This window comes from Fusarium tjaetaba (genome assembly GCF_013396195.1).
Source record: "Fusarium tjaetaba strain NRRL 66243 chromosome Unknown NRRL66243_c0000221, whole genome shotgun sequence".
NCBI lineage: Eukaryota > Fungi > Ascomycota > Sordariomycetes > Hypocreales > Nectriaceae > Fusarium > Fusarium tjaetaba.
Window position 1 is genome coordinate 1 of NW_023501417.1, and position 24,093 is coordinate 24,093.

The window sequence follows — 24,093 nt, forward strand, 5'->3', positions numbered from 1 at the left end:
ATATATACCTAGGTATATAATTAACTGCCTTTATATCTAAACTATAAATAAAATAAATTTAATAATATAATAATAATTTAAACTAGAATTAAAATCTAATTTAAAGATTATTAAAAAGTAAATAAAAATTAATAAAAAGTCTATATTATATTATAAGATGACTTTCTTTTTTTACTATTTATTAAGTATTTTTTAATATTAAAAGATATATATTTAAGATTTATTTTATTATTATAAAAAGCTAAATAAAGTAAATATAATCTTAATAATACCTTTATATAACTTATATAATTCTATAACTTATTTTATATATAACTAGGGTACTTTATTAAGCTAGTAGGGGTAGATTTTATAATATAACCTATTTTAAATTATATTCTGAGCTACCACGCGATCTAAAGGGGTCCGCCTGATCCTGCGCACGTTTGAGCTGGTTTCATGAATTCAACAGCTCTACCTATATCAATACACTAAACCACCTCTTGGAAACTTCAGACTTAACTGCAACATATAAACCTCCCCATAGCGATCAAACGAACAAATATCACGACAACACGACAACACGATAATGGATCACGCACACATGGATCATAGCGGCATGAGCCACAGTGGGATGGACCACGGAGACATGGACCATGGCCACGGAGGAGGCATGAAGGATATGTGCAGCATGAACGTATGGCGCTATCTCCGCCTATCCATGCGTGCAAATGCTGATCTTGGTAGATGCTGTTCACTTGGGACACCACCAATCTCTGCATCGTCTTCCGCCAATGGCACGTTCGCTCGACAACCTCCCTCTTCTTCTCTCTCGTCGCTGTGATTTTCCTCGCCGTCGGTTACGAAGCTCTCCGTTCCCTCTCGCGACAGTACGAAGAAGCCCTCGATAATCGTGTTCGAGCCGCACCCAGTAAGCTCCTCCCCTCCCCCCCAAGACCGCATAAATACATTTCCTCCTCTGTGAGGAACCCCAAGAACAAAACCAGAATGTTGCTTTCTATCTCCTTGCCTTGTCTGTGTTACCCTGGGGGAAATTGCCCTGCTAAGTCTTCCCGTGAGGTCTTGATGTTCCCGTTACTGAGTCGACTCCCATCCTTGCAGGACAATCCCAAGGACAAGCCGATCAGCGTGCTCACCTCGTCAAGGCTGTTTTATATGGCCTACAGAACTTTTATGCGTTCATGCTCATGTGAGTAGCCGAGTTCACTGTTGTGGTTAACAGCTCACAATTCTAATAAAACAAGGCTTATTTTCATGACATACAACGGCTGGGTTATGATTGCCGTTTCTCTCGGCGCATTTCTTGGATATCTATTCTTTGGAAAGCGAACTTCTGCTACCAAGGATAACGCATGCCATTAGAGGGGCTGGGCGTTTATGAAACGGCCATGGTGAACCCAAAGGACACGCAAAGTTTAAATGATTGCAAATGGAAACCTAAAGCTTGACAATTTTCATCATAATCCACCACTATCATCACTGTCCAGTACTCTCTGCCTCTCTCTAAGCATCCTGGCAATGTCGGAGTTAACGTCCGTCGGTCTTGTTTCTATTTCTATCATGTATTAACCTTCAAAATCTCTACATCTTTGACGCATCGCCAGGTTCAGTCCGCTTCTCTGGAATCTTCTCCCCCAGGTCCCCCAAGCTATCCGCATGGGCAATAATCTCCTCGTCGCCAAAGCTGTCATTATGCTCAAATCCAGGCTCCTGTGCATATGCAATTCTCGCTGCGTCCACCAATATTCGTGCCGTCATCCCCCATACCTTGAATCTCCCATCTGGTTCCTCTTCTTTTTCTAGCTTATCAACCAAACGGCTTTGCTCGCTATCCCGCCGCGGCTTCGAGATGCTTTGGTTGTTGACTGGGACGTAAAAATTGTGCACCCGCCAGGGGTGATCTTTCCAGTGATTCCAGAACCCATCGTACCATTGTCCTTCAGGCAGTGTCTCACCCGGGGCGGGAGGGAGATCCTGCGCCTGGAGGAAATTGTAAAAGGGTGCACTGAAGACGGCAGCGACTTCGCGAGCATCGAGTCTGGGAATCATAGTTTCCTCAACAGTCGGTGCCGGCTCTCCTGCTGTGCGCTGGTCTGCATGGAGAAATGCAACACAGGGTCTCACGACGAGGTGTGTCCGAGCCAAGGAAGGGGGTAGATAGCAAAGATGCTCTACGCGGAAGGGTTTTGGAAGTTTGCTATCATCCATGGGAAGTCCAATCTCCTCCCAAGCTTCTCGGCGGGCGATTTGGACTCGTAACAAAATTAATAAAGGAACGACGGCGCTTGGGAACAAACCCTTACATGGTGTCTCTTCGAGATCATCTGCCTTGCCCCCAGGAAAGGCAGCATGGCCAGAAAAGTTCCTCAGACTTGCAGCGCGCATGGTGATAACCACACGTAAATCGCCGCGGCGATCAGCATACAGTAGTACTAAGACTGCTGCCCGCCTTCGAACAGGTAGACGATCCCATAGTGGGAACGGAGGGGGCTTGTATGCACGGAAACGAGCAATAGCGGCCTTGCGAGATATGATGTTGGTCAGCAATCGGCAGTTTGTATGTGAAGAGTCGCTCAAAAGACGCATTGAAGCAGCAAGATGTGAGATGTGCGGATGACAAGCAGAGCACAGGTGAACAACTCGACTCAACTCACAGCGGACATTGCGTTCAAGGGCGCCATGGTCAAAGAGTTATAATACAGCGACGCCTCTCCGTGATTGATCAGCTCCTCCCTGGTAGCTTCGCGGATGCCCTTCTGTAGCGCCTCAACCACGTCAGCGTCGGTGATGCTGTGGCTTCCAGTCTGTGTCTCAGTTGAGGTCTCGTTATTGATGGAGGCTCCTGTTTCGTAGATCATGATGGGTGATCAACGAGGGCCGAAACTCTAATTGCCCAGAGAGGACAAGCTCAGTCACTGAACCTGCTTCCCAGGTGACGGGTCACTATAAGAATGTGTTTTTCTTTTTTTGGTCAAGCAGTTGTCAGTCTAAAGGTTGAGCCTTGCGAGGGAAGAGATAAGTACATACACTGAAGGATGCCTCGGTCAGGAAGCCGCTCCGGCTCCGGATCTGGAGGATCTGAATCTGCGGGGGCGGGGCTTGGGCTAGGTAACCAATAAGTAAGTATATGTATGGGTACCATGGGAAAGCAGCCCGAGACAAAGAGGTATCACGGCTCTTATCAGGGATTGATAGGCAGTATACTACCTAAGGTATGGAGTAAAGAAGCACGTATTTCGGTAACAACAGCAGCGAAGTAAAGCTATGCCATTTCAATGTGAGCGACGAGAATAAGAGGGAAACCATCGCATATCATCTATCTTATTGTTCTCGACAAACAACTCAAGTTTAACACAACTTGCTCGACAGCTGCATCTCTCACTTACCAGAATGTTCCCACAATCTTCAATCAATGAAGCAAACATATCATTATCAAGATGTGTTGCGGATTAATATTATGCAACCTGGGGCTCTAATTCTGAACCCAAGACTAGGTAACTAATCCAATGGAAACAAGGTACACGTTCAGCTTGGGGTTCTATGATTGCTGCATTATATAGACATATTAAACGATTGTTTCATACAGTCTCTTCTGAATCACAAAGGCAGGGAAATGGTAGTATAAAGAAACAACCAGGGTCTGCTGCTGAGTACTAAACTTGGGTCATGCAGATCATCCTTCATGTCAATTTCACTTTGCTCTCAGATCTAGTTCATGTCTCATAGAGTAGTTGCATTAATCGAAAACCATTTTAGGGGAATCTTGTGTAATACAGCACGCCGCGCTCAAATGCAATACCAAGCAAGACCTCGTTCAGTAACTGTCATCCATGTCCTCCCCATCATCGTGACTCAACGCCCAACCTCTTCCTCTGGAATCATCTTGATCTGAGTTCTGAGCTGAGTTCTTCTCCTCTCACCTCTTGTTTGAATCAACCTCGCTCCATCACGTGCATTTGAGATCAGGTCCTTGACCTGCACTCCTGTTCTTGAAAAAGACTTGTGATCTGGTGACTTCTTTGGAAATTGTGGTATAGAACGAGGCATTCCCAATTCTATCGAGTTGCGCTCCTCGCTTCTCCGCGCAAAGATATCCTTGACGACTTTCCTCATACCGCCATCATCTGCATAAAGCTCATCTTCGTCATCGATTTCAAAGATACTGCGTGGCGGAGAAACAACACTCCCAGTTTCTGATGAAGGAGGTATTGAAGGTGAGTATGGCCCCTTTGTAGGATAACTGGCGGCCGTCAGAGATGCTCGGCTAGAGCTCGTGGACAAAGCCGAGTCTTTCCTTCGCGTAAAGAGGGATCTTGCCCCAACACTGAGGCGTCGACTGAGCGAGGTGCGTGATCGTGTAAGAGAAGAAGCACCGTATATGGACTGCCGTTTGTCGTTGTTGGCCAGTCTGGTGGCAATGCGATGATACTCATCCGCTGTTTCGAGGTCGCTGAAGTAGTTGTAGGGTGACCCGGCCTGCCAGTTAACATCTTCATCGAAGGGGTCTTCTAGGTTGGAAACTGGTTCCAATGCTGTCATTGTTGAAATTGCACTACTCAGACGCTTTGTCTTAGCCACATGTAGTGAAACCGATCTCCTTTGGGCTTTGGGTGATTCCGGAGATGCATAGCTGTGATTGCTCAGCACGCTATCACAATCTGGCTCGAGAGGAGGCATGCTGCTGTCAGAGGATCTTGGCTGATAGTCTGCGAGTGGTGTGGGCTCATCATCAAATATGGGTTCGTCCAAAGAGATCGCGTAACCACTTGACGAGTCATCTCGCACGGATTTTGGTGAAATGGAAGGCGAATACTGAGGCCGCGATATAGTGGACGTCCAATCGATACCAGGTCCAACGTCGTGGCCCGTAATCTGTTGAATTTTCTGAGATGATCTTCGTTCACGGAGTGAAGTGGTGCCCGATATACTCATTCGCGATGCCCTTTGTCTTGTTAGAGCCTTGGGAACAATCACAGGGGGTTGCTGAGGCAATGCTTTGGGATCATTTCCTGGGCCTAATGTTTGTGGGAAAGCACTGAATCTTGGTGTTGGTTTCGCCTTCGACGAAGTCCTGGAGAGCGTCGTTGGTGGTAAGGGCAAGGGCCTATTGCGATAAAGGTATGCATTTTGAGGTGGCAGTACGAGTTCGATACTGCTCACTGGGCGCGTGCAACTTGTCATCTTGGTTGAATGTCCGCACTTGTCGATGGCCCGATCTTGTCGTTTGCTGTATAAGTCGGTCGCCTCAGGATATCGCAGGGTCAGGGCCCTGCATGTAGGACGACTTGTTGGCTTGCAACCCTGTGCTGCCAATGGTGGTCCCTCGAGCGACAGAAGCTGGTCACCGATCTAACCTTGAAAGCGTACGGTGCCCTTTGTCTTGAATAAGTACTGCGAACTTCGAGCTGGCCCCTCCAAAAGAACTTCCTATCCTTCGATATCACCTTGAGAGATCGACGTCGTTGAAATGACTGTGCTGTTGAATTCGAAGGAAGCACAAACAAAGTAAGTGCTGATAATGGGAGACGGAGGAAAAGCCTCGTTTTGCGTGGCCTTGAGTCGCCAACTACATCTTAAGACTTTCTCCAGGCAATTGTGAGTTTGAGCCGTCATAGTCCGGCGACGTGATCAAGCCTATAGAATCCCATTTCCCTCCGGAGCCACCTGGGATTTAGCGGGCTGTGGCGGGAGGCTTGAGTCTAGGCTCAGTAAGTCGAGCGACACATATTGGCCAAGGTCGTGAGTAGCATTCCAGCAAGCTTTTCCCTTCCGAGTGTGTTGAATGCGAAGACTGACCGCCCAAGCCTCGCGAAGTGTTCACAAAGGAAAAGGTCGGTCTTTTCGTCTTCCATTTCGGTTAAGTGAACGAAGATCTCAAAGCATCTTCTGCATCTGGATGTGGCGGCCTGAGAAGCACGCATATTGCAAAAAGTCATTATCGTTGGAAGCCTTCTGGCTATGCCCATAAACAAGACAAGAAAAAGAAATAGAGACGACACTGCAACGTAGTCGCTAGAAGCCAGGGGGCACCATGACATGCGCCAAAGAGGCCGGTACCTCCAAGATTCACCAAATTGTAACATTATATCGTCAACTTTCACCGAGTTCCAGTTTGCCTTTAATTCGTTTGATATAGCTATATTTGTAATTAGATTGAACCTTGATCCAGGAGGGGCAAAGCTGTCACAAGTAGACGCGGGACGAGCCATCCGGGCTATGATAGGATGATCGTCAGGTCATAATCATGAATCTGTAAACTTTCCCAGTTACCGGGAATGGCCTCGTGGCAACTCAAGCCTTTGCCGGCCAAACCCTGATTGATTACGGTACTTGGCCCAGCACAAAGCCTCAGTGAGGAATGTTGACTTGGTGAGGAGCATAGAACTAGGGGAAAGCGTCCAGATCATGGTCCAGAAGCGTGGTCGAGGATCTTAGCGAAGCCGTAGTTACTATACAGCCCGCCCCAATTGACCAGGCTGACCGCCGTTTGGGTTCCCCGAGTAATTTGATTGATGACGCACTTAATCGTCCTCGTTATCTTTGCCTTGGTAATCTCCAAGTAGGATATCGTCGACTCCAAGGCCCGAAGAGTTGTTTCTCAACCATTCTGTCTCGACACGGAAGAAGATCCATACCCATCGACGGAACACTTCGAGGAATTCAATCAGAAAGATGCCTCCCTCAAGATCGCTGAATCTATCAAGACGTCCATTGAGCTTCATGGACCATGTGCATCTCAACATCAGATCCATGCCGATCACTAGATAGTAGAGGTTAGGATACCTAAACACAAGACGATCTCGAAGTCCGAAAGGATGAGTGGGTGATTCTCGATCTTGCTTCGGAGAAAAAAGTGTCATGTCCCAATCCTTGGCCACATCCCAATAGAAAGAGTACAGTGAGTTGATGAGTACAGCAACAAGCCAAGCCTTGTGAAGAGCTGCTTTGGAGTCGGGGTCTTCTGCCGACCTTTGCCAAGCACTGGTAATGAGCACGGGGAATGCAGTTGAATATTTGAGAGCGTTGGCCAGGTGCTGGCCACCCCATCCTGTGGACTCTTTGTATGGGGCTCGCCGAACTCGAAAGTACTCGATCAAGCACTGTCGAAATCGTATTAAGCTCGGCACTCCCATAATGAACGGTACGAGCACTGTTCCTCCACAATTGCGATCAGGTCGCTGCGTAGACGAGCCTTCTGCTGAGAAGAACATGCATAGAGTAATGAAGAGATCTCCGAAAACCTTGGCATACGATGTCAACACATCCGCCAACAGAATATCCCCAAACTTGCCGTCCTGCGGCTCAGCAAGCCCGCCCACGCTCACGCGTCGCAAAGTTGCCAAGAATCTTCTTCTTCCTCCGCTGGGCAGATTCCTCAATGGAACAACGAACGTAGCAATCAAAGCAGTGAGATATGTCAAAGGCATCCACCCGAAAGCAACGACACGCTCAGGTATGCCCCATGTGCAAACCCAAAAGAGAGACACGGACAGAGCGAACAACGCCGAAAGTGCAATAGCGAGGCGGTACGTCGAGCCATGGTGCGGAATATGTTGCGGCGATGCTCGACCGGGATATCGAATCAACTGTGGAACGTCGACGTTGAAAAGATAGAGACAATGAAGATTTAACCCCCAACCCCAGACAGCTGTCATCTGTTAGAAAAGGGTAATGTGGCCAGAATAGGATTCCTGCTCACCCAAAGTTGCAATAAAACCAACACGGTATGGCAAAGGGAAAACCAAGCTGAAGGAGTCAAGCCCTGGGTCAACAGCCGGATCACCGTCCATTGGAGCGAGCCGCCATCGAGCGAACGTCACAGGCTTGTTGAACAATGAGATGCGATCAGGAGTGCAGAAGAATGAGTACCAAGTGACAGCGGCAAAAGAATGACTGGAAGGGTAAAGTTCATGAGGGTTTGCGACAGTCCAAGCTGTCCTCAACTTTAGGTGAGATTACCTTAAGCATGAGCGGGTCCACATTCTTTTTCTCAGGGGTGTTTTGCGTCCATCCCTGATAAACGTCAGCCTTTTCTTATCAGGCTTGGCACGGTTATCTATGCCACAACTGTGCGCCACAATCCTGTCGGCGCCACACTCACGACAGTTGCGCGGCTAGGCGGCTGACATAATATTTCAACACAAAACCCCACGCGTAACCGAACTCATCGAGACCCCACCAACCCTCTCCACCACACCATACCCACCCATGCCCACGTTGCTTTTGAGGTTGTTTGTTTGCGGAAGGATCATCGTCCAGCGACGTAAAAAAGTTCTAAACGACACACGGAGGACTGGCTAGCTGGCAAGCGACTGATCAGGGTGCAGCGGCTTCAAGGACCTCAATATCCGCCAGCATGAGAGGGGGATGAGGCTGTCGAAACCCTCGTCAGCTGCGGAACTTGGCAACCTGAACAGCTAGATCGACAGCGCTAGACTCTGAATTGTAGCCGCACTCCTCTTGTCAGGCCGTTGAAACAAGCCCTCTGGCTTCTGCAAGCCCACATATCTTTCTCGACGCTAATAAGCTCCAGCCCAAAGGCCCTAGTCCGGCCACAAGCGCTCCTCACCGTAGATCTAGGAGTTAAATCCGGCTCGATACCATTCGCTAGCCCGAGTTTTTGGAACTGTGAGGAGGTTGCGGAACAGCAACTCCCCTTGCCCCGGCAGACCAGGTCTCCATCGGAGGCATGGTACATACAGCAGCTTGCAGGTACAGTGTAAGCTTGGGCTGCGGAAGTTTGCTCTTGTCACTTCTCCCTTGCCATTTTCGTCGGCTCACTGGTAGGCTGGTCCTGGCGTAGGTAATACGCTATGGACCGATGGCCCAGCCAAGGAAGGTCTCTATCCGTTGGGGACTTGGGAAGAAAATCCTTTTCAATCATGAAATTATCCGGTTGAGATGGTTCGTAACCAATGAAGAACCTTGTCCCACCCGCTTACATGGGCTATCAGGCTGCGCACACTGGGAAGAGGGGCATCATATTCGCTGATCTACGAGGGGAGTTTACGCAAATCAGAATCACATTCACGTTAATAACATAACTGGCCCTCATCCGAAGCTGTCCATAGTTGGAATGCTCTTGCAAGGCTGAAAAGAAGGACGTGGCATTGGACGATTCGGTTTGTCTGGGTGCACCCCATTTGACCTATGACCAGACGCCACTGTCACCTCTCCAGTGGGAATGACACAATGGCTTCGGTTTCTTTGTTAACGGACCCTGCAAAATATAGAGACAGACCCAGCTTTTCTTTATTGTGCTCCTGATGCCTGCCGATGAACCCGACACTCTCCCACTCTCCCACCTCCCAGGAGCAGCAGCACCAGGGCGTGAAGTAAGGCGAGGTGTGGCTCAAATGCACCTGACAGATGAGAATCCTGGCGGACGCAATCTTCCTTGAGCTCAAGTTAAAAATTCGGCGGCACAATCGGCTGCCGACTGGAAGCCCCCCATATAGACCAACCAGTCCGCTGTCTGACACATTGGGGGAACCCAACCTGCGTTCTTCATGATATTCATGGGTGCTCCATTATCCGGATTCCTGGATCTAGAGGCTTTCTAGCGGATCCGGTTATCATGTATTCCTCACAGTCGCCAAGTTTTACCGCCGAATTTATCAAAGAAGAACCCGGAAAGCCAGTCCCCCAGAAGCCCGTCCGAAGAAGGGGTCTGAATGATCAGATAAAATGGGTTAAGGCGTGGATGTCAAAGTTACCTCAAGGGGATGAGGATTGGGACAACAACAGACCTTCGACACTAGAAGACATTCTCCGCCTGCGTGATCGTTTGACCATCTCTCACGTTGAGTCGCGTCGGGACATGGACTGGCTCACTCTTCTCGAGACCTATGCCGCTGCTTCCAAAGACTTTGAGGGACGAGAAACTCAGCTTCACTGCATGGTAATGGTCGCAGCCTGTCACGTGGCTCATGACCAAGGCCTTACCATAAACGAGGTTATGGATGCCATGGCTAAATGCGTTACTGGAGGCAGCGATACTCTTAGATCCAAGCGATTTGCACTACCCAAGTGTGTACAGATTGGCGATGAACTTGCTAAAGTACTGGGGCCACGGGCATATGAGCTTCCATTGAGAGGTAGGCTGTCTTGAGCTCCCACTTGATTTATTTGATACAAGATTCTTTGTTCTCACAACGCACAAACTAGTAAACTCCTATTTTACTTTTGGCCAGCACTTTACCGTCGAATGCTTCCCGATACTGCGCAGAGAGTCTGCATTTGCACATCGTCCAAACAACAAACTACCCTCTGACTTACTCCGAATCCCAAGTCTCGTCTATGAACTCTGTGACGGGAAGGTCAGGTAGGTAACGGTATCGCGTCACTCCTGTGTCGATTTCTGGACTCACAATCGGCAGTCTACAACAAATCGAGAAGGCTCTAGAGCCAGGCGGTGCGAAGGCCAAGGCGAGATCGAAGTCACAGACGAAGTCGAAGTCGAGGTCGACGGGCAGCCCAGACAGCACCTGGAGTGTCGTTTCGAGCGCGGATACGGAACATGATATGATACATATCATGAAATAGAACTTGTCGTTTGTCGGAAAGTCTATATGGGTTCCAGGTGGAGAGGGATGTAGAGAAACCTTATGTGTCCTCCTTGAGCCTTGAGCCCCGTTTCTCGGAGATGAAGGGCAGATGTTGGTTCCCACGTCTCCTTCTGCGTGGACCGTTTGTCTCTGGAAACGAGCTCAATATCGTATTTTGTGTTTCCGAGGGCCACGACAATTGCAGTATACCCTTTTAGTAATGTCGACGTGTTGCCTTTTTCGAGACGAAAAGCCTGGGGGCTAATTTCAGGCATTTTGAGATCTTTAATGACCATTCCGAACCCTCTAGCCCACGATTTGAGATCCTCTTCCTGCGAAGTATTAACATGTGATGAAACCAGGGGTTTCGATTACTCCATGAACAAGAATAACTGAAGGGCAAATAATACCAGATCCTGTAACAAAGCCTCACATAGTAGTCCACATGACTTTGGTAAACCATAAGTCAATAACCCTTCTTTCTTCTCAACAGGAAAGAGAGTCAAAACTTCTGTCGTCGCGTCTTGTTGTAGAGCCTGCACTCGAGGGCTTAGAGGCATCAGCCTATACAAAGGAGTTGTCATGCTTGGGTACTTTCATTGCATAAGTTGTGTGCCGCCAAGGAGAGTTAGAAGACAGCCGGGACCTACAGAAAAAGGCACAGTCGAGCTGGACTACCTTAACAATTACTGCATCCGTACACGACACGTTAGGCAGCTACCTTGGGAAATAAACCGGGGTGCCTCAGGCTTCACGGCAGATCAGATCGTCCGCCGGGGATTCAGGATGGATGCCGTGGTGATCCCCTATCCGATGACAACCTAGCTATATGGGCGTGGGGAAAAGAGAGAACTCGTATCGTGATTTTTTCTCACCCAAGTATGTACTTTCATGCTTCTTGGCGGCCTGGGAACCCTCAATGGCCGCAATGCTTGTTCTGCGAGACAATTGCTGGCCTTTGCTATATCCACGCCAGGCTTGCCGAGAGAGGGAGAAGAGCCCCAGCCCAACCGTTGACGGACGGATCTTTTCTTCCACCAGCACGCGATGGCCTGCATTATTTCCGCTATTTAAGTAGAGGAGATAAAACTAGTGACGCAGAGTTGTCTTAGTTGAGTCTGAAATGCATGTTTTAAAAGGCTGCAGGCTTGGGTTTAGTCTGCAAACAAGTGAGATGAGAGGCTAGTCAATGAGGCGTGAGCAAGTTTCCCCCTCGTCAGGCTCTTGCAACCTTTCTGGAATATCGTTGCGGCCTAGATCTACGATGCCTGAAGATCATCTTGGTCAGGTTCTAGAAGACAACGTTTTGTGTATCTAGCCTTGCCTCATTCGTCTTTAGCTCTCCAACCATTCAAGTTTGGTAGAACGTCGCCGTTCAGTTCCTTTCAGTTGAGATGAGTCTTTGAGCTAGGCAGCTTGGACTCCCGATAAATCAGACAGACTCGCAAGCTTACCCAAGACCATTGAGCTTGTAACTTTGCTGAGTAGATAAGCATGTCAATATTGTCCACTTTTTCGTCAAGCGTGTTTGTGTTTGTGTTAGCTTTCCGCTCTAATGTGATCGCCAGGAAATGAGGTATTGGCCCACTCTTTCTCTGGACGGATGTGATGCCAGCCTCAGATCTACAGTACTCTAAAAAGCCTTGGATTGGTAGGGCTCTCGGTGTTTACTAGCGCCTTCTTTTGGGTGCTGGTACCTGACGCGCGAGCTTCCACATTTCCGTGTCTCCGCCTTGGCTAAGCACTGGACCAGGTAACGGGGTTATCCATGATCATGGACTAAAAGTTACCAGAAATGGAGGTAAGACAGACTGAAAATGACGATTGGTTGGGGTGTGTCTCGCCATGGAGTAGTAGTAGTAGTAATAGTAGAGTGGCTGGGGCTAGAAATATCGACCTAGGTAGGGTGTGATACGCTCAACAACTTGGAAGGTTGCAAAATGAATCAAGATCGACTAAAATCTGTGGAATACGGATCTCGATGACGTAGATTATAGTAAGTATACACGATAAAGGAAATGTCTAAGTGGCTCACAGACAAGCCAAGGGAGCAGCAATATCATATCAGGTTATTATGGCAAAGCAAACTGACACTCGGGGATATATACATGTGCATTCCCTCTCTTCACATGCACGTATAGACCAATCAACACGGCTTGCTCGCTTTAGATATACCGAGGTCCAAAGAGATTACGGCCCAAAGGGACCTTGTCCTGGAGGAACTCCATCCCTTGAGGGAGGTTGATAGTACGTAAACAAACACCAAAGAGCCTTGGATGATCTTACCGTTTCTGTCGGTTCTAAAGGCAAGCTACGAGTTCCACATTGTCTCTGCAGACCCCGCAACCGATCTACGAGCTAACAGGCTTCCCATGCTTCCATATCATTCCCACATTGTGCCAAGCGCGGCGGAAGTTGCCAGGCCACGCAGACAGGCCCAGGGCTGAAATCGATGACATTGATTGATTGACAGACTCTGTTGCCGTGTCTGTCATCCATCGGCTATCGACTAGTCCAATTTTCAGGGGTCTCATCTCTTTGTCTGTGCGTTCCGAGCGCACCAAAAAAAAAAAAAAAAAAAAGGTTTGAAATCCTTTTCAATATCACTCCTTTCAATCGCTTGGACCTTCAGTGCCCGGACTTTACGTATATGGCCAATTACCGGCTTATGTATGCACTGATAAATTATCATGATTTAGGGTTGGGGATTTACCTAAAAGGGGCGGGCCGTGCCTGTAAGAAGCGCCGCTATGCAGATTAAATCCGTCGTATTCACTACGTTGATGAGGCGCAACCGAAATGCTTGACACTTTGGACAGCCAGTGGTAACCGGTCATGGCCCGGATTATGTCCGGAGGTACATTAGTTAGTAACATGCTCTATTATTAGAGTGCATTCATGGATTGAATAAGGCCGAAACCCGCCTGAGATAATGCAACGACCTCATTCTCGTACCGTCCCTATGTCAAAAGGGGCCGATAGATAACAAAATTGTAGTACCTAATGTAACAAAAGCAAGTGACTTTTGATATATAACACGTCAGATACCAATTGTATGTAAGCTGTTGCTACCCAAGTTCAGCCACCAGTGGAGGAAACCGATCATATCACTTGATAGTGCGTGCCAAGCCAAAGGATTGGCTCGTTCTGCTTACCCGCAATCCTTTGAAACCATTGATGTCGTGGAAAAAAGGTATGGAGTGGCGCATCACATACCGTTTCGATGTTCAGCTATTGGCTATAGGATCATTGATGTCTTGCCCATAATGACAAGGCACTGAGGAGCATTTCTGATGCATATCAGCAAAAAGATGCTGTCCTTGGCATCGGAAGTGATGTACCAAACAGTCTAGACTGTACCCTGGGGCCTGGCAGGACGAACTCCCGGTCGAGACGTTGCCAATTTCTAATTATAGATGATTTCGCCTACCTAGGTAGGTAGCGACTACTACTTGTTACGGCCGGCGACATGAAAACTCGGGTTACACCAACAGGTTTCTGACCAAGCCCTTCACAACCGGCCGGCGCAGGCTAGGCAGGAGAAGCAGAGAAATTCATGTGGTAGAGTTGCATACATCCATACTGAATGAGTGCAACAGACCGAATGAGGGCATTGGTTGCGCCTCTCCTCTTTCTGGTATCCTATAACTCATGTTGTGGGTTAAACTAACGCCAAGGTACCAATAATGACTTTCCCGTATATCCGTGATGGTTCTCTATGAAGAACGATAACGGATGTGATGCTATTGGAATTACCGGTACATTCATAGCTCCACGTACCTACCTCGTCTGTGCGAGTACCTATACATAAGAACACATGTCACCTCTGGTTTGACCGTCCCAGAAATTCCAACAGAGGGCGAATGCGCGTTCATTGCTGCTGTAGCTTGTGATTCGGCCTTTGATCGTGAGACAAAGACATGTGGCTGTCGCGAAATGTCACCTCGACTACCAAACTGCAGACGCTGAAAGAGTCACATTCACCATGGACGTCGCTTACATTGCTCCACCATTTACAGCATCTAGTCCAGCAGTTGTCCTTATAGGTACCTAGTCAACCTCTACACGGCCTTGTAACACTAGGAAATCGCCTTGAAAGTCAACTATAAAAGCGTTACAAACAATAGACAAAACGCCCATCAGGTTTCTGTCCCTAACGAACGCGTCGACTCCAACTCATCTGTCTTGAATTATCCAGTACCATACTTCGCATGATTGAATGCTTCATCTCCCCTATCTTTGGGGTTTCACCAAGCACCCTGCATGTTTAGCTGCAACACTACACTACGCCTCCATCTTGCCTGGTGTTGGCTAATCCCGTGGTTGGCGAAATGCTCTCATGGACACCATTGCCCTCTCAAAAGGCGACCTTCGCATCCGTCCGTCCTCCGAGGCCAAAACGCGTATACGACAAGGTTGTCTCTCGGCAAATTCTACTCATGATGCCATAGACCAGTCATAGGCAAGGATAGACGCAGGCCACCTAACTTAGTAGGGAGTGCAAATGGGAAAATGAGAAACTTTTTAACTATGCACTTTCGTTACCAACAGAGAAAACCATGCAGCCTGTCATGTTTAGGTACAGCAAAATCACAGATACATACATGGGGAGGTAGGTAGGTAGTAATTACAAACCTGACACCACGTAATAAGGTTATGGTTAACAAATAACCTATCATTGGGGTATAGTGTCATAGCATAATCATATCAGAGGAGTTTGTTTCGATGGAGAGGCATCTCTATCCCTCAGTTTCCTCCCATTTGATCTCAAGTCACTAATGCCAACCGGAGTCAAGGGCCGGTATCAAATCGACAAGAATCAAGAGTCGAAGGTTATTCTACAAAAGTTATACGTAATATCAACAATTCTTAATTATTTTTCAATGATCTTTAGTTTCAGCTCGTCTTAAAAAAAGACTCGTTAACACGGTTCATGCACTAGGGCCTGGACGGCGTGCTTATATTAGTACAGTGCCTATAGTTAGTAGCTACCTAGATTTAGAGACCATGGTGTCTACAGCTACCTAGGTAGGGAGGGACCGGGGACATGGACATCCAAGTTTTGGGGGGAAACATGGGAAATGCAACTGGAGTACTGATTAAGGTCTGGCAATAGGGAGTATGCCGATCATCCATAGCCCTCTAGATACACCCAAGCAATCCTTTTCTTTCAATGCAGTTCAATTCAATTCAATTCAGTTGAATCTTGTGTGTCGCATCCTGCTTTGTTCTCTAAATCAAGGGCCTACCAACTACCTACCTAGTGCTTACATCGAATCGCCCCCAAACTTTTCTTCTTCACTCGTCACGCCTTGAGCTGAACAGGAAGCCTCAGCCACACTCCGATACCTGCTTCCAGATCTGGACTCACACTCCTCGACAAACAATCGACTCTACAACAAAGACAAAATCCCCAAGACACGATCTCCGCCATTCTCGCCTTATCCTAGATACATTCGCGACTCATCGACCTGATATGCTCGACGGTTTCCCACCATAGAGTGGCAAAGCGTCATGGACGCGTCGGTAACCGACGTCCGTCGCTCCAGTATCGAGAAGATGCCCATTTCTCCAACTCCGCCTTTTGACAGACTCCCCGACGAGATCATTGAACAGTGAGTAATGGCAGGAGTTTTCCTCAACTTTATATCAAACTTGTCCTTGGCCCTATCGAACGACTGGTGTCATCGATAAGCGCCGTCCTCTCCTTTTATCTTGTGCTAACGTTTGTTATTCCCTCTTAGGATTCTTCAACAAACTGACCCCAACGGCTTTGCGTCTCTTGTGCTCCTGAACCGCAAATGGAGGGGTGTTTCTCAACGTGCTCATCTTTATCGCCATCAGCTATCGAGATGTCCTTCATATTCGGCGAGCCATCCCACAACACCACAATCGGACGACGCCAAACTCCCCGAGTTGCGACGGCTTTTTGCTCGCGAAGTAAAACGAAACCTCTTCCAGGCATACCTACGGCCGAGGGAAACGACGTTTAAACTTATTTCGACCTCAATCAGCTCTTCATCATGTCCCGGTGGCGAGGGTATGCAATACAGTGCCTCCCCACAGGGGCACCATCTTCTGGCATACAATTCGGGCAGGATTTACGTGATTGACTCAAAAGGGTTGAACCTGGAGGTCAAGAGGGAGTTCAAGATTCTTCGTCGGCCTGTCGCCGCTTGCATCAACGACAAAGGCACCCTCTTGGCAGTCTTATCTACTGAGATGCAGGTCGACTTGTACGACTTGCAACAAAGCCCACCCCGCCGTTCACGGTCTATAATTCTTGACAACACTCCCCGAACGATTGCTTTATCGCCATGCGGTTCTGTTCTGGCTGCTGCTTATGAAGGTGGCATCGAGGTATCGTCTCTAAGGCCTGATGCGCTGGCCACTGATCGAAGAGCTGTGAAATGTGATGCTGTTGACGCTCTGTCTTTCTCATTTGATGGGACTCAAATTCTCGGAACTACTATTCATTCGGCACCACCTAGCACCGTGATAATTACAGCTCCATACTATGATCCAGGCCCTCATATTTCCGAAGACAACCTGAGCCCCCTATGGACGACGTCGATCCTGTTCCCAAACACTAGTCGTGACTGCAGTCATGCCGTTCTGCTTCAGGATGGAAGCGAAGAGGAAGCAAGCTGGACTTTTACCTATGACAGGAGTTTTGAGACCTTCCGAGCTGTTCGAATTGATGACCTTCGGAATGGCACCACTTACTTTACTGGACCGGTACCAAGCGCATCTCCACAAGCCAGTCTCATTCCCTCCACACTCCCTTCTACGACATATCGGGGTGAACTAGTGTCGGCTGGATTTCAAGGGAAGGAGGTATGGATATATGGCATACCTGAGGACTTGGACGCTGTCCCTGACAATGTGTCATCGTCAAGCGATGGCTCAGCATCTGGTTTAGGGAGACAAAATAGTGATCGGAGTGGTACATCGCGACGGGCATCTACGCGGATCAATAACCCGGAAGGTGTTAGAGTGCCTAAATGGCAGATTTTGTGCGACCAACTAAGAAACACCTTTGTTTCCGGCTTCAAGGTTGCCGAGCATGGGGAAGTCAAAACAGTGAAATGGGTTGCGGGGCATGGTGGCTCATCTACTCAGGAGCGCCTGGTAATTGCTGCTAGGGGGGTTGGAGCACCGCGGTTAGTGACTGAGGAGGAAGACATGGATTTTGTCGATGGCGGTCGAGTTACACTCTTGGACTTTGACTACGGCATCACCAACGGAACCAAGTCAGAGATCATCATTGAGGTCGGCACTGATAATCCCGAGGTGCTGGAGGAAGAGCAACGCGATCTGGCAACCGAGGTCGCCATTGTGCGACGGCGTACTGTCGCTCAAAGGCGAGGCGGCCGTGGCGGCTCGTCATTGCTTCGGGCTTCTACATCTGCTTCTCGACCTCGTGTAGCTCCTGATGCTGCAGCGATACCGGCGGTTCCACGAATGCCGCTAAACGATGGCCACAACAATGATGACGATGATCCTCTGCTTCCTCGAAGGATTGGTCAGCTTCCATCTCCGCCAGCAAATCGTCGGGCAGTCGTCGAGCCAGTGAGCCCCAGTGAAGATGGAGACGCCCCTTCGATTGAGGAAATGGAGGCTTTAGATGCCCCTTATTCGCATGCTAGCCCACGATCCCAGACCACGCTTCGTCGTGCTGCGACCGCTGCCGCCGTCGACAGATCCCTTCATCCTCGAACGGCAGATGGGCGACGTATTGAGTATCGCCGTGCTGATGGCCGAAGAGAGCATCCACATGAGAGTGATGCTGACAATTGGGTACCTCCTCCTCCACCATATCAAAAGGAGGACCCAGGCCCCGATTTGCCGGCCTTTATGCGAGGTCCTTCTGTTGCTCCCATAGGGCTTGGCGGTGCATCTGTTCCCGCTCCAGCTCCAGTGCCAGCACTGCCAGATCATGCTATATCCGCCTCTGGTCGTCCCGGGACTGAGGATCACCGAGGATCCAGCACCGACTCCAAAGGCGAGCAGCCCGGAAACAATGTTTCACAGCAAGCCTCTGGTCACCATCCCCTACAAGAGTGCACCACTAGAGATCAACTGCAGGCTGGTGTTGCAACCCAAAACAGTGTGAACCATGTACCCCAGACGGATGAGGATGTTGATCTATACGACGTGACTCCCCCCCGTTCTCCACAACAGGACGCGCCTCAGCATGCAGGCGAAACTTCTGAAACTAGGGCACGACAAACATCAATATCATCTGCTGTGTCAGCTCTTACATCTAGGGCTGTGACAGTTCCTATCAACTCCAGGGAGAGGCGGTCACCTTCACCAGTGCAGGCAGATATCTCCGCTTACGACCATTTTGGTCCAGGTACTCGAATGCCAGCGGTAAATATGGAGAGTGTTCCATCGACCGTTTCTACGGCCCAGGTAGCGCCTAGAGCCAGGCGGCTCTCAAATGTTCAAACTTGGCCTCGAGTTGCAGACCATGAGGCTGAACAAAATGTTGCCTCGGCTGATGGGTATCCATTCCCAATGTCTGCACCAGCCGAACAGCAGGCCGCAGATGAATCGATTTCAGGCCTACCCCCTCTGCCGAGTTCGAGTCAGCTTGCGAGTCTTAGCAAAAGAGTCAGCCAGGGTAACCCAAGAAGGCTTTCTGGAGGGTTCCAGGTCCCAAGAAGGCCTGTCGGGAGTTTTGATGGTAGTTCGTACGTATCAAGCTCCCTGCCCGATTCATTATTGGCAGGGCCATCCAATTTCAGTCGCCCAGAACCCGATCAACCTCTTATAATTAGCACTCCTAAGGGTGTATCGGGTGCTTTCGACTCGCCAAGCCGGCAAGTATCTGGGCGAAGAAATGAGACTCCTCTATTGGCCCCGATCCCACGGCACCCACGGCCGGTACCTGGCTCGAACCAGAGGCCGACTGTTGAGCGACTTGAAACTATCTACAGTATTGCCTCGAGTCACGGAGGCAACCCGGCTGCCACCGTTCCACTGCCCAACCAGCAGGTGCCGGCATGGCTGCATGCTCCTCCAGTGCCAGTAACTAGGACATCACCAACAGTTAATCGCCGGCCAAGTCGTGCTGAGCGAAGCGCTGCTAAGAACATCAAAGATGCCAAAAAACGTGGTTGGTCAGCCAAACCTAAAAAGAAGAAGAAGGCTGCAGATGCTGCAAGCAGTGCAGGTTGGACAGACATATCGACTGGCTCTGGAGAGAAGGAAAAGGAGAAAGAGAAGGACAAGAAGTGTATCGTCATGTGAGACATCAACATGCACAAATTGACTATCTTGAGTAAATATTGGAGGTAAGATCTAGGCTAGCGCCACATAGGAAGTTTATGGACATGATGGATTAGGCGCACATACCCAATCACTGCGCTTTTTGTTTTTTGCGATTCGTTTCCTTTGGCATGAGCCTTGCGGGCCGCATCTTGTTCGCTCGCTAGGTTCCCTTTCATCTATCAACAGGTTGGCATAGCGTGGTTTTTTATTGTCATAGGAGCGCCGGAGTCCGAGAAAACGGCTAACGGAAAGTGAGCGCTTCTTGATCGTTACGAGTTGTTTAGCTGTCGTTATATATCAAACATATACAAGCTTTGATACTGCACTGATCCAACTTGCTCTGACTGGTTTCTATGATCCATTCCTTTTGCTTCACTTGTCATGAGGCGAATTGATCAAATATTCGCATATCATTTCTTAAATAATCTATCTATAACTCCTATCAAACATAAAACATTGCAATATTAAAACATAATAAGATTTGGGTCTCATTGAACTAGCCCAGGGTATAAACGACAGCTATTCCAGTATTGATATCCACAACGCCCAAAATCAATTCTAGTGAGAGGATGCCACCCTGCACTGCAGATGGTGGTGAAGAGACGTTACATTAGAGAGAGACGCGAATGGTGTAGCTCGGAAAGGAAATGGCGTGAGTCAGTGAGTTCTAGATTCTGGGAGTGGTTCCGGGAACGTAGGGCTTCCCTCGCCGCACGGCGCCAAGATCAGCCTCGTCCATCAGATCGGTGAATGTTGTCGCTCTCGTCAAGGGGCGGGGTTTCACAATGGTGCTGGGGTCCGCGAAAACATTGATATTCTCGCTACTCGGCTCACGCTGAAGCTCAGGGGTACTTGGTCGACGACTACAGTACGATGAGCCCTTCATAGCGCGAATCGGGGGCAGCCGAACGTTTCCATGTCGAAGAGACTCTTCATTGTCGAGGGGGCTGGGCTGAGCATTGGGTGAGGGATTGGGTGAGTCGAAGGGATTCGGAATAGAGATGCGAATCCGCGGAGGCGGAGCATTGAGGCGTGTGCCAGCACTGGAAAGCTGGCGCGCAGGCACAATGCTCGAGCGCTGGGTTGAAGGGGTCTTGAGAATGAAGTCGGCTCGGTAAGAGTTGGGCTGGCTGATGGGCTCGGAAATGATGTTACCGAACGAGGCATCGCTCGTAGATCGACGCCCATAACCGTAGATATGACTACCCTTCTCTGAGCCCTGCGCATCACGTTTGTTCTGACGACGGACGTAGAGGAAGATTACAACGGCGATTATCAGAAGAATGATACTGCCACCAACGACACCGCCAACGATGGAGGTAGTAGCAGGCCCCGAGTTGTCCGACTTGGAGTCTCCGTCCTTGTCTGAGCTATTATCTGAGCCGACAGCTGCTGTGGGCTCAGCGCTCGTGGAGGGTGCGGCGCTGATGGAGATGGTCTCGATAGCCCCCGTAGCAGTAGTTATCGTACTGGGAACAGGCGTAGACGTCTCGTTGGGAAGCTCAGCGCCTTCTGGGACATTGGTCTGATCCTTGTCGATCACACACTGCTCGTCTTCACACGAGTATCCAAAAGGACAGCACTTCTGTCCACATTTTTCGAGGTCGAGGTTGAATACTATCGTCTTGACAGGGGCGTTGGGAAACTCTCTCTGGTCCTGGCCGCGGATATCGCAAGTGATGGGCTGAATGACATTGCAGGTCTGGCCGCTGGGACAGCAAACTGCTGTGGTCTTGCCAGCGAGAAGTCTGCAAGAGTTGCCCTTGGGGCAGCAAAAGTTGGCGATGTCGCTATTGCATGATGTCTGATCCGCATCGCATGTGTCTTGGCGGGCAAAGATAGTGTTGGCTGGGAGGGCGGAGGATGTTGAAGCGTAGAGGGCTGTGATAAGCAGAACCCTCAGGGGTATTGGGAGTCTTCCCAAAAGCATATTTGGCGTGTAGGTATTATGCGTGTAGTTGTTGGTTGTTGTCTTTAGTGTTAGTTACTAACGTTAAGCGTTGGTTCGTTGTTGAAGGAATGTCTTGGGGTGAATGCGATATTGTATATGCAAGGAGTCAAGGGAAGATGATGTGCAGATAGAAGAGTTGGCAAGTCAGACACAACCAGCGCGTATGACAAAGAGGAAAGGAATGAGTCAACTGAACAAGTGAATATATGATTGGTTTTTTTTTTTGTTCGACAGAACAGCGAAGGTGAAGAAACGGAAACAGTAAATACAGGACGCACGCAGAACAAGAGAGGGAGGACAAGGGTACTAGACAAAGACGGAGTATGGAGCCATGAGGTCACTGTCTTCTTTCCATCATGGACATGGTCTTTCCTCTGCCTTGCCGCCTTGTCCGTTGAGAGTCATCTCGACCCATTCGTGGACGATATTTCAGGCTCGACTGTCGCATCAGAGGCCATTGGGCGGTTGACCAGAGATGATGAGAGCCAGTCGTTGAGAGGGTCTAGGGCCTATCGCTTGACACGCCAGTAGACACTACATACGTAGGTAGTCGGTCTAGAACTGCTACATAGGTAGATATCCATGGGAGAATATAGAAACTGGTTTTGTTTGGCGATAACGTCGCCATGGTTGAGACAGACGAGAATGAAAATGCTGCCTGTGGTTGGCTGAGAGTCTCAGAAGACATTAAGCGCGCGGCGATGCATGTCGCGGATTGGTCCCTGTTGACCAGACGCCCAGTAAAAGTTTAGCACTGTCTCAGGCGCTCAAGACTGACGGCCAAGCGCTAACGTTGGGCGCGTAGTCTTCTAACTTGGACTCAGGCTGTAATGAGATCCAATGAGACGAGGAACCCGACTCCATGAGAGAGGTCACCGTTTGACGGCCAGTTTCTGGGCACAGAGTGAGTGAAGAAGTGTTGTGTTATTTAGTCTTCAACATGCTGTTTCTTGTCGTTGTGGGCTGCCTCTCTTTCGTTCTTGTCAGTGAAGTTGGTAAAATACCTAGGTACCTACTCACTCCCTGGCTTGTTCAGTGATGATAGAATCGTGGATAGGTAGATCCCAGCAGACGAACCAATTCCTATGTACATGACCCTGTCACGGGAACAAAGCACGGATATCTTGGTCTCCAGTGCGTCCTCTGGTTCTTTGTCCCTGCTGTAACATGACTAACTGAACCCCTACACTACACCCATTATCGTGATACAACCTAAATCACCAAAGCTTTCTCTGTGTCCTATAATTACTGGAATATTCTTCGTCTATATCCGTACTGCATGCCATTTACCCGATCATCCCCTCTCTGACTGACCCCCTTGTATTCGCCAAAGTCACCCCTTGACTACTCTCGCACACGGAAATGCATCTCACAAAATCCAGATTCGCTTAGGCCTCGGGGAGAGGCAAAAAGTCCACGTCTTCTCCGCTGCGGTCAGTAAAGAAAAGAACCTTATGCCCTGGGCTACCTACACTACAGGGGGCGTGCAAGTCATTAGATCCAGTAACTCCACGCACTGTCCAGAAGCCCTGAAGACTGCCTAGGGAGGATAAGGTTGTTTTTCCTTTTCTGTCGCTGTTGAGAATACGTGTTTGCCTCTAAACTTCCGTCTTATAAATCAAATGCACTGCTATGCGATGCGATGCGATGCGATGCGCTGATGTGCTGGTGCCTCTCTGTATCCCTCACTGTAGATGCACTGCGACTCGTACGGAGTAACGGCTCATGATGCTGCATGCATTGGACATCCTCATATAGAGTGAGGCCTTAAAATAGTTAGATGATGGACGAAGTAGATAAGGAAATGGTTCCCTCCCAAACATACATTCTAACTATGAATTGTCCTCGTACTGCATTTGCATAGCATAGCATGGCATGGCACGGCATTGCATTGCATGCGGCTTCCTTTCCATACATCCGCAACGGGCATAAGGCCTCATTTCCCCAGTGCGTGTGCCACAGTATAAACATTACCTAAGGTTCTCAGGCCATTGAAAACCCCACTGTAGGTATCTAGATGCCTGCCTACCGTAGCAGCACATATCTGCATCTCATCAATACCACCCCCACGGAAAACCTGCCTCTCCCCGGCTTATATGGTGTGATGATGCTGACCTCCCCAGGGAATAAATAAGCACACAAGTAAAAAGAACCCATCGTATGTATGCGGAATAATATGCTGGCAGGTAAAGTAATCAGGCCGAGGCGTTAATGCCCATCCCAGTTGTGCCTCTCGGAGTTGTGATCCCTTTTCAGAGGCTTGCAGTCAGCACTCGTAAAAAATCCCCGGATTAGTCTATGTGGTGTGATTTACAT

General features: G+C 49.0%; 7 protein-coding genes across 7 annotated transcripts; 3 read left to right on the plus strand and 4 right to left on the minus strand.

The window, feature by feature from the left end:
- Positions 1–568: 568 nt before the first annotated feature.
- Positions 569–1,362, plus strand: FTJAE_9682 (low-affinity copper transport; the record flags this gene model as incomplete). Its single annotated transcript, XM_037356627.1, has 4 exons — positions 569–676; positions 727–910; positions 1,102–1,189; positions 1,245–1,362. The coding sequence occupies 4 exons, from the start codon at positions 569–571 to the stop codon at positions 1,360–1,362; spliced, it is 498 nt and encodes a 165-aa protein (XP_037203246.1).
- Positions 1,363–1,581: 219 nt separating this feature from the next.
- On the minus strand, positions 1,582–2,858 carry FTJAE_9683 (coenzyme A diphosphatase; the record flags this gene model as incomplete). The annotated part of the gene is made up of 2 exons (XM_037356628.1): positions 1,582–2,520; positions 2,655–2,858. 2 exons carry the CDS (start codon positions 2,856–2,858, stop codon positions 1,582–1,584), a joined length of 1,143 nt encoding a protein of 380 aa, XP_037203247.1.
- A 994-nt stretch (positions 2,859–3,852) lies between these two features.
- On the minus strand, positions 3,853–5,181 carry FTJAE_9684 (uncharacterized protein; the record flags this gene model as incomplete). Its single annotated transcript, XM_037356629.1, has 1 exon — positions 3,853–5,181. The coding sequence occupies one exon, from the start codon at positions 5,179–5,181 to the stop codon at positions 3,853–3,855; it is 1,329 nt and encodes a 442-aa protein (XP_037203248.1).
- A 1,340-nt stretch (positions 5,182–6,521) lies between these two features.
- On the minus strand, positions 6,522–8,252 carry FTJAE_9685 (ERD1-like protein; the record flags this gene model as incomplete). Its single annotated transcript, XM_037356630.1, has 3 exons — positions 6,522–7,648; positions 7,700–7,893; positions 8,203–8,252. The coding sequence occupies 3 exons, from the start codon at positions 8,250–8,252 to the stop codon at positions 6,522–6,524; spliced, it is 1,371 nt and encodes a 456-aa protein (XP_037203249.1).
- Positions 8,253–9,577: 1,325 nt separating this feature from the next.
- On the plus strand, positions 9,578–10,523 carry FTJAE_9686 (uncharacterized protein; the record flags this gene model as incomplete). The annotated part of the gene is made up of 2 exons (XM_037356631.1): positions 9,578–10,060; positions 10,380–10,523. 2 exons carry the CDS (start codon positions 9,578–9,580, stop codon positions 10,521–10,523), a joined length of 627 nt encoding a protein of 208 aa, XP_037203250.1.
- A 5,538-nt stretch (positions 10,524–16,061) lies between these two features.
- On the plus strand, positions 16,062–19,805 carry FTJAE_9687 (uncharacterized protein; the record flags this gene model as incomplete). The annotated part of the gene is made up of 2 exons (XM_037356632.1): positions 16,062–16,162; positions 16,292–19,805. 2 exons carry the CDS (start codon positions 16,062–16,064, stop codon positions 19,803–19,805), a joined length of 3,615 nt encoding a protein of 1,204 aa, XP_037203251.1.
- A 688-nt stretch (positions 19,806–20,493) lies between these two features.
- On the minus strand, positions 20,494–21,756 carry FTJAE_9688 (uncharacterized protein; the record flags this gene model as incomplete). Its single annotated transcript, XM_037356633.1, has 1 exon — positions 20,494–21,756. The coding sequence occupies one exon, from the start codon at positions 21,754–21,756 to the stop codon at positions 20,494–20,496; it is 1,263 nt and encodes a 420-aa protein (XP_037203252.1).
- Positions 21,757–24,093: the final 2,337 nt, after the last annotated feature.